Source organism: Ochotona princeps, unplaced genomic scaffold (genome assembly GCF_030435755.1).
Source record: "Ochotona princeps isolate mOchPri1 unplaced genomic scaffold, mOchPri1.hap1 HAP1_SCAFFOLD_2078, whole genome shotgun sequence".
Classification (NCBI taxonomy): domain Eukaryota; kingdom Metazoa; phylum Chordata; class Mammalia; order Lagomorpha; family Ochotonidae; genus Ochotona; species Ochotona princeps.
This window is the reverse complement of record NW_026699272.1, coordinates 36,642-53,323: the sequence shown is the minus strand read 5'-3', so window position 1 is coordinate 53,323 and position 16,682 is coordinate 36,642. Positions and strand designations below refer to the sequence as shown.

The 16,682-nt window shown below is 42.2% G+C and overlaps 1 protein-coding gene across 1 annotated transcript; it reads right to left on the bottom strand.

Annotated features, from left to right (window-relative positions):
* Positions 1 to 12,363: 12,363 nt before the first annotated feature.
* On the bottom strand, positions 12,364 to 13,614 carry LOC131479192 (uncharacterized protein DDB_G0271670-like). The gene has a single exon (XM_058659728.1). The coding sequence runs from the start codon at positions 13,612 to 13,614 to the stop codon at positions 12,364 to 12,366; it is 1,251 nt and encodes a 416-aa protein (XP_058515711.1).
* Positions 13,615 to 16,682: the final 3,068 nt, after the last annotated feature.

Here is a 16,682-nt window from a genome sequence, read left to right as displayed (position 1 = left end):
ACATGTTTGTGCACAAATATGTATACATATAAATAAGTATATACATGAATTTACACAGATATATATATATATATATGTATACACATATGTATATCTATGTAGATACATATATATATATACACACATTGGTGCAAATACATGTACACATGTAGGTATAAACGTATACCTCTCAACCTATACGTATCCCATCCCCAACATGTATGTGTAAATATAAAAATATTTACTTCACAATAAAGCGTGAAAAATTTGATTTATATTTGTTTGACATCTGTATTATAGGTAGGGCAGGAGAGAGTATAGAGCACAGGTGTTATTCACCAGATAGTGTACTAGGATGGTGCATGAGTGGACAGCTTCAAGCGTTCATGAGAGCACTGTGTTAGCGAAAAGGGTGAGAATGGGAAGCAATAGAGATACAGGCATACGAGCAAGAAGAAAGAGTTCACACGTTTATTAATGAACAAGAGACAAATGACTTCGTCATTGAGAAATTGGGGCAGGCACCTCCCGTGGAGGCATGGAGCTGTCGATTCCTAAGTAGTTCAGAACGTTAATTTCCCCACCGGTATCACAATACGCGGGTAATACTCTGTAATAGTGCCCGTGTACATGATTTGGTATATACATATAATCATATGTATATGAACATCCTAACAAAAATACTACATGACTACACAAATATATATGTATATATGTCGGGAAAACGTAAGTCGTATTTTACCGTCATACGGCAGTAAGTTCACAGTAAGGGAATAGTCAGCGCTGTATCCCTCAGAGATCGCCAGTTAGACTAACTGCCTGCTCCACAAGTATACTAATACCTATGTATATATATATATTCATATATACCTATATCTACGTAGTGTACCTTCTTCAATAGTCATTAGACATATATCTATATATATACGTATAGATAATTATACTGCACCTCATTACTGTAGTAGACCGCCCGAGAGATAAGGGAAGAGGAGAGGGGCGTCCAAATAATATACGCTCACATACATATATGTATACATGTATGTGAGTATGGTACATATATATATATATGTAAGTGCACCGGGTTGTGTGTATACATACCAGACGACGGCCACACTACTCGTGATGTGTACATTATATACCGCCATGGAACGTGTTATACATATATTTATATAGATATATATACATATATTTATATATATACATGTATGTATATATATTTATATATACATATATATATTATATATATATGTATATATATATATGTATATATATGTATATATGCACATGAGTTGTTATGTGTACACATATATCTACGTTACTTTCGTCTGAAAATCCAATCATGGTCACATAACCACATACTATATATGGGAAGATGTACAAGTTACATGTTATTAAGAGTATATATATATATATATGGTCAAATGATATACGTTATTTATTCATACACTTGTATACTACACATGAGTTTCTGATCGTGGCTTTATTTCAACTCGTACGACATCTTCATATGCGTCTAAGAGGGATGACCGAAAAAACAGTCAGCTTCACAAGTGTATGAGTAGTAACTTCTTGCACACACACAAAATGACAATAAACGTTTATTAGAGAAACATTTACGCAGTAGACACTTAGACAATACGATGTGTAATACAGCCTTCCTGAAAAGACAGATGAGTTGCGTACTCATACAGAAAAAGATATGAGTAGAACATACTCCCACAACAGAAAAACACAATAGTAGTAGACATTAAAAATAAATTATACATATATATATGAGTAGCAGACCTATACATACGGAGATTAGTAGTAGTAGTAGCCTCCTACAGCATAGCATAACTACGAGAAGTATTCTCCTTCATAGCGTTTACGTAGTAGTAGTACTAGTAGAAGACTTCTACAACAAAGATATGAGCAGTAGTCTACTTGTACACGAAAATGTATAAGCAGTATATGAAGAAAAAGAAGAAGACACCTACAACAGAGATATGAGTAGTAGTAGTAGTAGCAGCAGTTTACCTTTACAGGAACATATATATATACACTTAGTAAAGGCGAAACCCCCCAGAGCAAACTCACACATGAGCAGGAGAAATTTTCACCGATAGACAAATAAGAACAGAGTTTTCGTTTCCTGTAACACACTCTAAGTAGTAAGTACAGCCTTCCTCACGAAAAAAACATGAGTAGATAATTCGTATGCAAAGACATGAAATGTAGAAAAACAACCCTTCACACAGACACGAGGTTAGTAGTAGTGGGAGTCTCGCACAACGCGCAATAAATAGCACACGGTTATTCTGCACTAGGGACTGTCTAGACGACTCTTTTACAAACATGTCAGTAGTAGCAGTAGTAATAGTAATAGTAGTTGTTGTGTCAGTAACAGTAGTAGTAATACTACTACTACTACGAGTAGTAGTAGTACAAGAAGAAAACGCCTTTTCGTTTAGGAAAAAGAAGTGTGTAGGAGACTCGCACAAAGAAACATAAAGACCACGAAGTAGCAGGCACTCACCGAAAGAAGTTAGACAGCTGCAGCACGGGTTCTGCTCTCTGAATCGTTTCTCCTCACGTTGGAGTGTGTCCTCGCCTTGTGCCCTCCACCACTCCATCAGCTGCGCGCAAAAAACGTATTTGATACTGGCAATGGAGTGGGAGCACTCTAGTAGTGTTGAAAATAACAGTAACAACGGGCGTATTACTGTGACACGGTGAATATATTTCAGCAAAAACTGCAAAGAAAAAACATACAGAGTGCCACTCAAAACCCATGCACCTATACAGTTGTACAAAGAGATATACAAACTGAATAACCGCTTAGAGAGACTATTTCATACATGCGAAAACTTTCTAATATTTACATACATAACGTATGTACTGTGTGTGACTGTGCTGCTGACGTGCTTCTGAATGTATGTGTGTGCGTGTGTGTACTGTGTGTGTTTGTATGTTGTAATGATGTGTGCTTGTGGATATGTGAGTATGTGTGTTATGTGTCTACGGATGTTATACCAATTTATGTCCGTCTGTTTGTCTGTCTGTCTGTGTCTGTCCGTCTGTGTTTGTGAGTGTGTGGCTGTCTGTGTGTCTGTCTGTTATCTATCAGTCTGTCTGTGTGGATGCGTGTGATATGTGTGCCTACGCTGACAGTGTCTTCAGACGCACGTATGTTTTTTGTGTGCCCAGTGCTACCCACACACGAAAAAGAAGAAGGAGAATGTGGAAAGAATCTTCTCAATATATATATATGTATATATATACATATATGTGTATGTGCATATGTATATATATATATATATATGTATATGTATCATGGTAGAAATCAGTACACTGTCAATGACAGCAAGGTCAATACATATAGATACATCCCACATAGAGGGAAGATAAATGTATCTACTTTGCAGGAGATAGCTACTGCAGTCAATAATACACATTCAAAAACAGGGTTAGAAACGTGTAAAGCTGGCGTTGCTGCATTAGGAACTGCGGTAGTAGGTAGCCGAAGAAAACCGCGGACTACCACTGCTATAACGCGTCTTCAAACTTCTCTCTATACCTCCTCACTATGACAGAACCAACAATGATATGTCCATATATATATATATATATACTAATATATATATAAAAATATGTACATATATACATATGCTCATACAGCACGTGTTCGACCTCCGTGTTCCCTCACATACACACACACACACACGTACAGCCACATTCACGTACACATACACATCTTTAAGAGATGTGTTCCCACGCTTCAATATCGCCTGTTGTACAGGCATTCTCGCAGCATCTGAAACTACGGCACCTGCTAAATGTGTACGCCCATTGTCTCCTCTAGAGACTAGTACACGCATGTCATAAAGATGTGAAAACACATATATATATATATATATACATATATACATATACATATAGACCTATATATATCACTGTATGTCTGTCTCTTTCGCTAAATACATACGCATCTAATAACATATGTATATCTGTAGATATGTGGCTGTCTGTAAATAGGAATATATATATACACACATAAATCTATATATATATATGATATATCTCTGTCTGTCTCTCTGTCTAAACATATGTATCTCTTTGTATATATATAGATATATGACTGTATGTGAGTACGAATATATATATATATATATGTAATCTTCACCCCACTGAGAAGCGTGTACGTACACCTGTTACTCCATATATCTTTTTTCCCTGCGTGTGTATACACATATATGTATATATATACCTATATATATACATACATATATGTATGCATATGTGTATATACATATATATATATATATTTGAATAGTTCTCTATTTGTAACGTATATTGCGAGAGAGTTGTATGTATCCTAGTATTTTAAATGGACGCCTACGTAAAATACAAGTAAAACAGATATCCATGGATATGAATACCATAATCCTCCCTAATGAATACGGAATCAAGAACACAATGTTCTGCAGGCAATAGCAGTACTATACTTTTCCACATATATGAAACCTGTGTATATACCTATGTATGTATATATATATATATATAAATCGGAAGAGTGTATGCTACATGCATGAATTATTATTATTAGGGGGTGGAGTGAATGTATGTTCACGTTTCACAAGGAAAAACAACTTCCTCTGTTTCCAAAAACAAGATAAACGAGCTGATTTATGCATACATATATATATATTTACATGCACGTATATATATCTACATGCATAGAGATATATATATAAATATATATATTTAAATATATTATATACCTTGTGGCCGTGTGGCGCATGCACGTATATATATATATAGATATATATATTTAAATCTATTATATACCTTGTGGCGCTGGAGCTCCTCGCTGATGGTCAATGTAAGAGCCTCTTCCCAGAATGCCACGCGATTCCAATAGCGATGATGGTAGAGGCATCTCTATGCAATTCCCGCCGTTGCATATGAAAACACACGCGCAGCAGTACCAACAGGAACAAAAATGTTGATTTCGAAGAAGTTTGAAGGAGCTTTCTCAGCAAGCAATAACAGCGACAAGCAGGTTGTAGACGCAACCATTACAGTATTTATTATACGAGTTTGTACATAAATATATATATACATATATATACATGTTATAGGTTCATATATACACATATACATCTAAGTCTACTGACACCTGCTATACGCATATATATATATATATATGAATTGAGAGCGTGAGTGGGTTATCTCTAATGAGTGCGTTATCAGGTGTTAGAGCATATATACATCTCTCTCCGATGAATATACATAACGACAGAAAAGAACTCTTGGTACAAAAACACAAAAAATATAAAGCAGCAAATATAGACGTCCCTGGGGAGGGAGACGAAGAAGACTTGGAACGGCGAAGAGAAAGTGTTGCATCAATCATGAAGGAGCAACGTAGAAGACCTTGTCACCAAAACACTCCAGCAGCCTTTTTCACGAACATATATATATATATATACATATATACATATATATGTGTATACGTATATATGTATATATAGTTGTATATATATTATATCCATGTATATATACACATATATATATATATATATATATATGTATATATACGGAGATATGTATTACATAGAGAAGAAAGCAGATCATACGGAGACATGTTGATGAGAGTATTTCTACAAGAAGCATGACGTCTAAGACAGTGGTGAACCGGAGAGACACACACACACACACATATGCGCATTGTTGTTATTTACACAAAAAAATTGTTCGTGCGTCTTCTTCTCTCTTGCGTGGTGCATTTGAAAGAAACTCTGACTTGGTGACAGTAAGCGTTTGAATATTAACAGCAGCAGTCATAGCAGCAGAACCCGCTACAGCCTTCCCCAGCCCAGCTACTCACATCACAACACATGAGCCATAGCACAGCCAACAGCAGTCACAGCAACAAGAGCAGCAGTCACAGCCCCAGCATCAGCAGCAGCTCTTACAGCGGCAACAGCAGCCACCCCGCGTCAGCGTCAGCAAAAGCCACAGCATTTACAGCAGCCACGCCACAAGCAAGCGCCACGACAGCAGTCACGTCAACTACAACAGTCACAGCATCAGCAGCAGCAGCCCCATCATCGACAGCAGCCACAACCACAAACAACAGAACCAACAGCCGTCACAGCAACACCAGGCAACACCAGCGGCAGCAACGACCACAGCACAGCAGCTACAGCCACAGCACTAGCAGGACCCCTGCAGCAATATCGTTTGAGAAGTATAACAGTAGTACACACGAATGTCAGCAAGAAATCAAAGGAAAGAGGGCTGTCAGCCAGATAAACCAGACGCAGTCAACACAAGAGTAACACTGTGAGAGCGTAGGATGATATACAACACAGGAGAGCCACTTAGCTGTAGAGAGTTTCACGGCAGCAGAAGCAGCAGGCGGCTGACACGACAGTTAGCATACGCACACTACTACGCGTAAATGCAGCACCTGTAAACTGTGTTATATACGCAGGAGCAGGAGCAACAACATTCACAAGTATACCCCACAGCGAAAAAGACGGCTGCCATACACAGTGAACGCTATTCTCATTACGAAGGCAGCAAGAAAAACCGTACACAGCACACACAGCGCTCTTTCATAGGGAAAACGAAAAAACAGCAGCAGCAGCAGCAGCAGCAATAATCATGCAACACGCACCCCACAAGGCGCTTGATGACGTAGCAGCAGCGCGCACCATCAATGGCATCCTCTACACGACAGTAAGCACTCGTTCCTAGAGAGACAGCAGCAACACCAGTCGCGATGCGCAGTTCACATCACACAGAGCATGTGTGCGTGTATGTACACGCAGCACGCGCAGCAGTAGCACCAGCACCAGTAGCAGGAACAGCACAAATACATGTATATACACATGTACACACACACACAACCTGCTTTTGGAAGAGGAAGCCGCAGCAGAAACACTAGCAATGAAAAACAACAAGATTATACATTCCGAAACGTTCTCACGTACAGTAGCAGCAGCAACACCACCAGCAGTAGCAGCCGCAGCAGCGGTAACAGCATTCCTCACACTAAGACATCAACAGCTGTCTTGTGTAAGTAGCAGCAAGAACAGCAGTGACATCACGAGTACGTATTATGAAACTCCTCCTTGTGAAAGCAGCAGTAGCGCCAGCGACAGCAACAGCATCTCTAGCCATAAAAAGCTGCTTGGTAAATAGGCAACATCATCACGGGCTCTAGTACTCATAACACAAACAGTTATCTCGAAAGGCAGCGAAAACATCATTTACATAAATACTATACAGCGCTCTCTTATACGAAGACATACACCAGAAGCGGCGGTGTACAGTAGTAAAGAGTGGAAGACAGGAAACTATAATGCTGAAGAAGAAGAAAACAAAGAGCGTCAAAACATTTTGTTCACTTACATGTAAGGACCAACGTACAACATCAACATCTTGTAGACCCTCACTGCCTTTGCTGGTATCAGACGACGTTGATGTTTCGTGTATACGTGTGTCCTCATCTTTCTCTCTACTGTTGCTGCTACCACTGCTACTGTTGTCTGTGGTACTGTTTCTGACTATTATTACTACTACTGCTGCTACCATTACTACTCCTGCTGCTCGCTGTGACGTCCTGCGTTTCCTTCGAAGACGACTCAAGACCGCCAGTCTCATCGACACTACTAACACCACTAGCCCTCTTGCTACTGCTGCTGCTGTCGCCGCTGCTGCTGTCGCTGCGGTCCCGTCGTCCGCTCGAGCTCGGTCTTCTAGATGTGTTTGTACCGGCAGCAGGACTATTATTCCTACTACTACTCCTGTTACTACTACTGGTAGTAGTGGTACTACTCCTCCTCTGAGCGAGAGTAGTGTTGGTGGTGGTAGGGCTGCGGCTGCTGCTGTTGTAGGCACTGCTGCGAACTTGCGCAGCGTAACAGCGGCTGGAGAAGGTCTGCATTTGAGGGTCGGCACTTTTCGCTCCATGTGCTGCTATTTGCATTGAAAGCAGAAGCAGCATACGACCTGTCCATACATCTAGCTGTTCATCCGCATGATCGAGAAGAGTACCACACAGTTCTCCTAGAAGACGTAGCGCTAGCATGCTCTGTACATACACCTGCTTATGAGGACCACTCATGCTGCTCCTTCTTCGTTTTTCTAAGACTCTTAGAAAGACACAACGATTGAGGGCGGAAGCGAAGTCATTCTGCAGCTTCGGAAACACTTCTACTAGACGTTCAATTGTCTCTACGCTATAGGGACACTCGGCCGGATCCACATATAATTCTGCACGACGTTTGTTGCTTGCCTGAGGACCTGCTACATAAAGACACCGCATCGATACTCTCACACACCTGTACAGCTGTAGTTCATCAAGCAGCGAGTAATTTCCGTGAAATATCATTACATACAAGAAACCGCACATACACATACACACACGGTCTCACTTGTATGTATGAAAGAACCGGAAGAAAAGACACCACCACCAATTCAAAAACATATAACTAGAAAACTTCACAGTAGACAGTATATCGCATACTAAACATCATACAGGCACACACTCACACACATCAACATACACATACCCATACACACCAGCAAGTCACCTGTACAAATACACATGTATATATATATACATATACATATATATATATGTGTATACGACGGAGAAATGGGTCCCCATCACCACCAATCAAAAGGCACACCAGCGTCCAATCGCACATACATCTCGCACCAGACAACACACAGAGACACACACACCCATACACACGAAGACAGCGTCAGTTGCATATTGTGAGCGGGACGGTGGCCGCCAGACCTACTTGTATAAGGCATAGTTTCCTATCAACACAAATGAGAGAGCCCCTCCAGACGGCCACGTGTATGACATGGAAAAAAAGAGGAGAGGGACGCGCACACTGTCAGGCCTTCTCTCCATGCATATCGCTTGATACATAGTGGATGTGTTAGTGTGCTGCTGCTGAAGCGACATGATGTCACCGAGTGGATGCTGCTTTGGCTGGCTTTGCCTTGGCTGCTTTTTCTCTGGTTCGCTCCAGGCCTCCCTCCTCTCCGTTTGCCTCATTGCTAACTCTCCTAGGAATTCGTCATGTACACTACACAAATATGCTCTATGGACGTAAGTATACATGTCTACACTTATACGCCGTTTATGCACCTGGAGAGTGCTTTGTATACGTGTATATATAAATATGTGTATGTACACGGAAGCACATTCGCGTATATGTGTGTGTATATACATATATATGTTTGTATCGTATACACGTACGCACCATCGCATATGTGTGTGTGTGTGTGTATATATATATACGTACTTACATATGTATGTATATGATATACCCGTACGCACATTTGCATATGTATATGTATATATATACTCATGTATGTATGTATATGACATACACTAAAAGCACAGTCGCGTAAGCGAATATATATGTATATATGTACAAGTGTGTTGAGTGGTCCACTGAAGCGCTGCTGGGAGGTCCTGTTGGTATCGAGCTGCTTCTGGTGTAACACGTGCTGTTGCTGCTGCTGTTGCTGCGTTTCTTCCACCCGCTTGCAAAGGGTGGTGCGCGCCACATTAGGAAGACATTAGTAAACCCCTTTCCATAAGGTAGCTCCCTGGAGGCCTGTAGAAGATGCAAAGAGTTCTTTTCGATGGCCGCCGCTTTCTCCTCCTTTCCTTCGTCTTCCCTGTTGCAACCACTCAGGCACACACCCCCTGGAATGACGTGTTACTACAAGAGCTGCTGCTCTTCCCCTAGTGTTTCCTATTACCAGGTCTGGTGCTGCTGTTGCTGCTGCTGTTGCTGCTGCTGCTATGGGCTGCTGTTGTTGCCTGTGATAATGGTGCTGCTGTTGCTCATGATGACGGTGCTGCTGGTGGTGGTGTTGCTGCTGCTGCTGCTGCTATTATCACTGATTAAGGTCCTGCTGTTGATGAAGAAAGGTCTCACTACTCTTGCTGCTGCTGATGTAGCCGCTAGTCTCACATGAAATCAGTTGCCACCCACGCCTTGAGTGCATGTAGAAAAAAAGTGTAGAACCCACTCATCCACGTCCAGTGTAGCCGAATGTGTGCCATATACGTGCAGCAATACACATATATACATATATATAATGGGAATACATGTCTACACATATATATGTATATACGTCGGTAGATATGTATGTCAATACATATTTATATATCTGCGTATGCATGTATACAATTACACGTATATGTAAATGTATATACGGATACGAGTATGCACACATGTGTGAATATGTGTATGTCTCTTTCGTCCTCTATCTTTGTATATATATATATAAATATATATTTATCATGTGGGTACACATACGTATACGTCTATGGATATGTGTGTACACACAGATTTATATATATATATATACATATGTACATGTATGTATGCGTATGAATGTGTGTGTGTACACACAGATTTATATATATACATATGTACACGTATGTATGCGTATGAATGTGTGTATATACTATATATATATATGTCTCTGTTGGTAGGCTCTTCTTGCATGTGTTGCTTGGCGTAGCACCAGCAGTGCGGCTCTCTTAAGACATTCAAGCGACGCTGTGACTCTTCTCATTTTCAACCGCAGAAAAAAATGAAAAGAAGTATACATTCCTCGCAAACGACACAACTCATACTACAATACCACTAAAATAATGAAAGGGTGGTAGGTTCCAACTTCATCAGCACGTATTATGCTGCTGCAGCAACACTTCCACCTCGTACATGTTCAGCGCCTGTATATCACCAAATTATTATCAGGAGTATAACAACTACTATCACTGCTGCTAAGGATGCTGGTGATGGGGGTGGGGAGGGTGATAGTGATGATGATGGTGCTGCTGCTGCTGTTGCATTGGTAAGGAGGTCTTCTTAGAGCTAAGCATCCAAGAAAAATAATGTAGCTGTTATATTATAGTCTTCCTCTCCATTTCTCTCTTCTTCCGTGTCTCTCCCTCTCCTTCTATACGTCTGCAGCACTTCTTCAATACATCTGTAAATATATATGTACACACGTGTTTATGATTTCTTCAATACATATATAGATATATATATATATATATATATACGTGTTAATGATTTAATGATTTCTTCTACATATATATATATATACGTGTTTATGATTTCTTCGATACATATATATATATATATATATACGCCTATATGATTTTTTCAATACATATATATATATATATATACGTCTTTATGATTTCTTCAGTATATATATACGTGTTTATAATTTGGTTTCTTGGTACGCATCATCTGTAGTGCTGTTGTTCGTACAATTCGTCTAAACATGTACACCATATTAGAACTACAGCAGGGAAGAAACAAGACGAAATTACTCTCACTGTGTATTATCCACTTACCGTCCTGTCCACCAGTTACCGGGGCTGGCCACAGAAGTTCGAGCAACGCGTCGTAGTCTTTTTCGATCTTTAGGGTGGCAGGATCCTGGTCTCCTGCAGTAGCAGCACTTGCCGCAGCTGTACTACCACCAACGCCCGTGCCAATAGTAGCAATACTAATACTAGTACTAGTCTCAGTGGTTGCTTTTTGTGTATGAGTTCTAGAACTGGCAGACGTAGTGGTGGCTTCTAATTGTAGGAGTAGCTCCGCCTCAGAGCGTGAGGATGCCCCGGTGGGGTCAGAGAAAAATGCAGCGAGTGCTGTAGGCAGAGTTCTAGAAGCAACACTAGCACTAGTACTACTAGAAGCAGCAGGATTAGAAGAGGAGGCAGCAGCGGCAGCTGTAGTAGTACTAGTGGAAGGCTCTTGCTTTAGTTTTTCTGCTGCAGACGTAGAGCGTATTATTACTCCATCTTTAGTAGGAGATCCTGCAGACATAGTATCAGTACTAGTAGCAGCACAGTGAGCAGTAGTAGAAGAAGGAAGAGCAGCAGCAGGTGGAGGTGGAGGAGGAGGCGGAGGAGGAGGAAGGGAGGTAGTCGAATCGCCATTGTCACTCATGATACTACTACTACTACTACTCCGAGGCGACTGAGACGTCCCAGTAGAGGCGCCTCCACCCACGACTAACGAAGCAGCAGACTGCATGACTCGTGTGAAGGGGCTTCGTTGTAAGAGAGACCTCGCAACAGTAGAGGCGGCAGCCGCAACCCCGAGACCTGTAGACGTCAGAGACGTCGCAGAAGGAGTTAATGCAGCCGTCAGTGGAGTGCACATAGACACGCCTGAGTCTTTCTTTCCCAGAATACTACTACTAGCACCAGTAGAAGTGGTAGTAGTAGTAGTAGGGGTGGTATGTGTATCATTGTCATTAGTGGTATATGTGCATACTGAGCCCGCGACGCCTGCTGGTCGTTGTTCTAACTGACGTTGCTGTTCGGAGTTCTCATGTATAGTCACCCCCACTACTACTACTGCTATCACTACTCGTACCACCACTGCTACTACTAGTAATGGCACTAGGTTTCATGGTATCAGTACCAGTAGTAATAGTAGTAGTAGTACCAGTAGTACCGCAGACGTTGGTTGTGGCGCTGGTAATGGTCGTTGTAGTAGTAGTAGTAGTAGTATTCTTGCTCCTTGGAGATAGCGAGGGTGTTGTAGAAAGAGTCGTACTAGTAAAAATACTACTACTACTACTAGGCTTGGAGCTTCTATTAGTATTACTACTGGGAGTACTACTGCTCGCACTCCCAACGGCGGCAGCCAAAGCAGCTGTCACAAGCTGATGGCCTCTCTGCTGTAGCTCTTGCTTCCTCTTCGATATAAACGTGTCTCCTGCTTCTCCCGACACCTTACCGCCTTCACAACACAGTTCTGTCCATACTACGGGTCGTAGAGGTCCACTCCCTCTTTCCCCAAGCGCGCCTCCTCCACCGCGAGCAGTAATACGAGTATGTGGGCCGTCCGGCAGCACGTGATGGAGCAGCCATCTTTTCATAGCAGCTGCAGTGCCAGACGGATATGAAGACGACGACGATGCGCCTAATTTAATAGCAGTGGTACTACTATTACTACTGCTGTTAATAATGAGAGAACCAACACCCATACCTCCACCACTACTAATACCGCCATTAGTAGTTGTGGTACCAGTACCAGGATGACTGCTGTTAGTATCATTACCACCACCACCACTACTGCTGCCGAGACTCATCATTAGTAAACCCCAGTCACTACTACTCTTGGAACTTCCTCCTCCTCCTCCTGATAGAGACAAACCGCCTATATTACTATTGAGAGTGCCCAAAGCATTCTTCATACTAAGGCGAGTAGCAGAAGACGAAGAAGAAGAAGTGGTAGTAGAATTGATGACGTTACTCACAGAGGACGACGACGACAAGGAGCAGGAGGAGGAGGAAGAACGTGGCTGCTCACCCGCACTACTCGTACTGGCTGCTCCTTTGCATACGCCCCCCCCACCTCCTGCTGCTGCTGCTCGGTCTTGATACTGGTGGAGGAACTCCTGCATATCTGCAGGCGCACTCACTTCCTCTACAGAGCGTATAACCTGATCCAAGTCATACTGGCCATTTCGGAGTTGTGCTGCCTTGTAGACCATCACTTTACGCAGAGCATCGCGAAAACACAAAATACGCTTCTCTTCCATATCCTGAAGTGACTGAAGTATGATGCCCATCTTCGCTACGTACCCACACAAACAAGCGTTCAACTGACGAACTGCTTCTCTGTACTCCTCTTCTGCCGATGTTGCATCTACACATCGGCGTATGCATACAAGTGCCAGCTCCGTCCGTTTTGAAGGCACCTGCTTCGCTGCTGCTTGACTTTTTTCCGCTGCTGCTGCTGCCCTCACGACTCGTTCGTACATATCTCTCCATTGCCTACACACGTACATATACACAAATATAAACACACATACACACACACACACACATATCCAGAGGCTTAGTTGACCCCCTTCTCCTCCTCACGAAGACACTGTACTGTATATATATATGTAGGTATCCATATTATATAGGTATATGTTTTTATGTATACAAGGATATAGATATATATACGTCTATATATGTATATGTATATACATATATATTACACACAGAGCTCCAAGATGTATATATCTTTCCACGGCCTACAAAAATACACACACAAACGTCTACTCATCTTTTAAGTGAATACAGTCTACAGCATATATGTATACATCACAAAGAGCTCCAGCAGACACAGACAAGCACACACGTGCGTACACGATAGTATGAATCACGAAAGACGATCTGATGTACTTCTTGTCATTGCTCAGAACACACACTTGCACACACGAAGCCAGAAACACTACGAAGAGACAGGAGAAAAGATGCGTCACACACAGACTTCCGAAAAACAGACCCACAACCAAATCTGCACGCGAGTGCAACAAATATACACCTATGTACATTCCTAGAAATCCTGCACAAAAACACATACATACAGGTCCGGGAAACAGATACACACGTACACCGACACATGCACACATACAAATCAACACAGACACACACATACACCCACCTACTACATCATGTACGCAACGGACTGTGGAATACACATCGCTTCTGGAAACGAACGTATACACACACAGACACGTAGACACACCCATACACAGACACACACATACACTTACACATACGTACTGTGTGAAAGTACGTGTGTGTGTATGTGAGTCTGACTAAGTGACTTGAGAAATTTTAGTGCTTGCGTACACTACACTCAAGTGGGTGGAAGCATATGATGCGTGTGAGTGGACACGAGGGCACTCGTCGTGTGAGTGTGCATGAGTATATGCGTGTAAGTGAACGAGGGATCTTCGTGTGACTGAGTGCGTCTGTGACTGAAAGCTCTCAGCGCGTATGTGGCTACGAGTATACCTCTGTGAGTGAACGAGGGCTTTCATTGTGTGTGTGTGTGTGTGTGTGTGTGTGTATGTAAACGTGTGTGTGTGTGTGAGTGAACGTGTGTGCGTGTGTGAACGTGTGTGTGTGTGTGAACGTGTGTGTGTGCGTATGTATGTGTATGTGTGTGAATGTGTATGTGTATGTGTGTGTGTGTGTGTGTGTTTGATTGAAAGCTCTCACTGCGTCTGTGGTTGAGAGTACATGTGTGTGAGTGACTGAAAGTTAGCGGTGTGTGTATGTGTGTGTGTGTGTGTGTGTTTGATTGAAAGCTCTCACTGCGTCTATGGTTGAGAGTGCATGTGTGTGAGTGACTGAAAGTTAGCGGTGTGTGTATGTGTATGTGTGTGTGTGTGTGTGTGTTTGATTGAAAGCTCTCACTGCGTCTGTGGTTGAGAGTACATGTGTGTGAGTGACTGAAAGTTAGCGGTGTGTGTATGTGTGTGTGTGTGTGTGTGTTTGATTGAAAGCTCTCACTGCGTCTATGGTTGAGAGTGCATGTGTGTGAGTGACTGAAAGTTAGCGGTGTGTGTATGTGTATGTGTGTGTGTGTGTGTGTGTTTGATTGAAAGCTCTCACTGCGTCTGTGGTTGAGAGTACATGTGTGTGAGTGACTGAAAGTTAGCGGTGTGTGTATGTGTATATGTGTGTGTGTGTGTGTGAGAGTGAGTAGTGTATGTGGGTCTGTGTACGTGTGTATGTGCACGTCTAACTGCATGCGTAAGCGTCAGTGTATATGTATGTCTTTTAGAGTGTATATGTGTGTGTATGAGTGGCTAGGGGTCATAAGAGCAACTGTTGTATCCTATGGTACAGTCGCTATTACTCTCTTTACCTTCTGGAACTCCGTTGTGTTGTGTATCAACACTCTGTCCGCTTCGACCCCGTCGGCCTTTATCTGTGTGCAGTCAGCCACACGCAAGCGTAGTACGCTAGATGTTGCGCGTGCGTGTAAATGTATATATATATATAGAGAGAGAGAGAGAGAGGAAAGGAAAGGACATACAGAGATATATATTTATATATCTTTACACATACATACACATTTTCAGAGAGAGACAGACCAGATAAGGGTCTATATTCTTATGTATACGTGTAGCGTTACGGCGTACCCTGCAGCAGCAACACATACCATTCTAAACTGAAGATATAGAAGATGTATTAGAGCTACGCAGCATGTCCAGGAAATGAAGTTCGCCATTTTTGTTTGCTGCATGCAACAAATGCATGAGCGGATGACCTTCGGCTTGTCGTCGGCCCACACCACCGAGTCTCCACCCCACGCGCATCATACGAAAATATACGCGCAGATACACACACACACACATGGACACACAGTAACAAACACACACTGCACACACACATATGTATACGAAGAAAGACACATATATACATATATATATCTTAACACATGTACATACATACTCACATACAGAGACACATACAAGCACAAACGCTCTTACTCCCCCACAAGACACGAAAACATATACTCACACACATACGCACAAACATGTAGACACGCATACACACATCTATACACATGTATACCCCCTACATACACACAGAGGGCACACATAGTGCACACACGCATATACGCGCACGAGACCATAAAGAGGTTCAATACCGACAGCAGATGGCGTAGCTGCTCCGCATGCGGTTATCTCCTCTTCTTTCGCTGGCCATAACGCGGTTTTTTTCCGTGTTGCTGGTGCTTCTCTGCTGCTGCTAGCTGTGCGGTCAGTGCTGTCCGCATTTTTACGTTGCAGTTGCTGCTGCTCTCGGGGCTGATGCTATTCCTGCCGCTGTATGTGTGTGTGTGCTG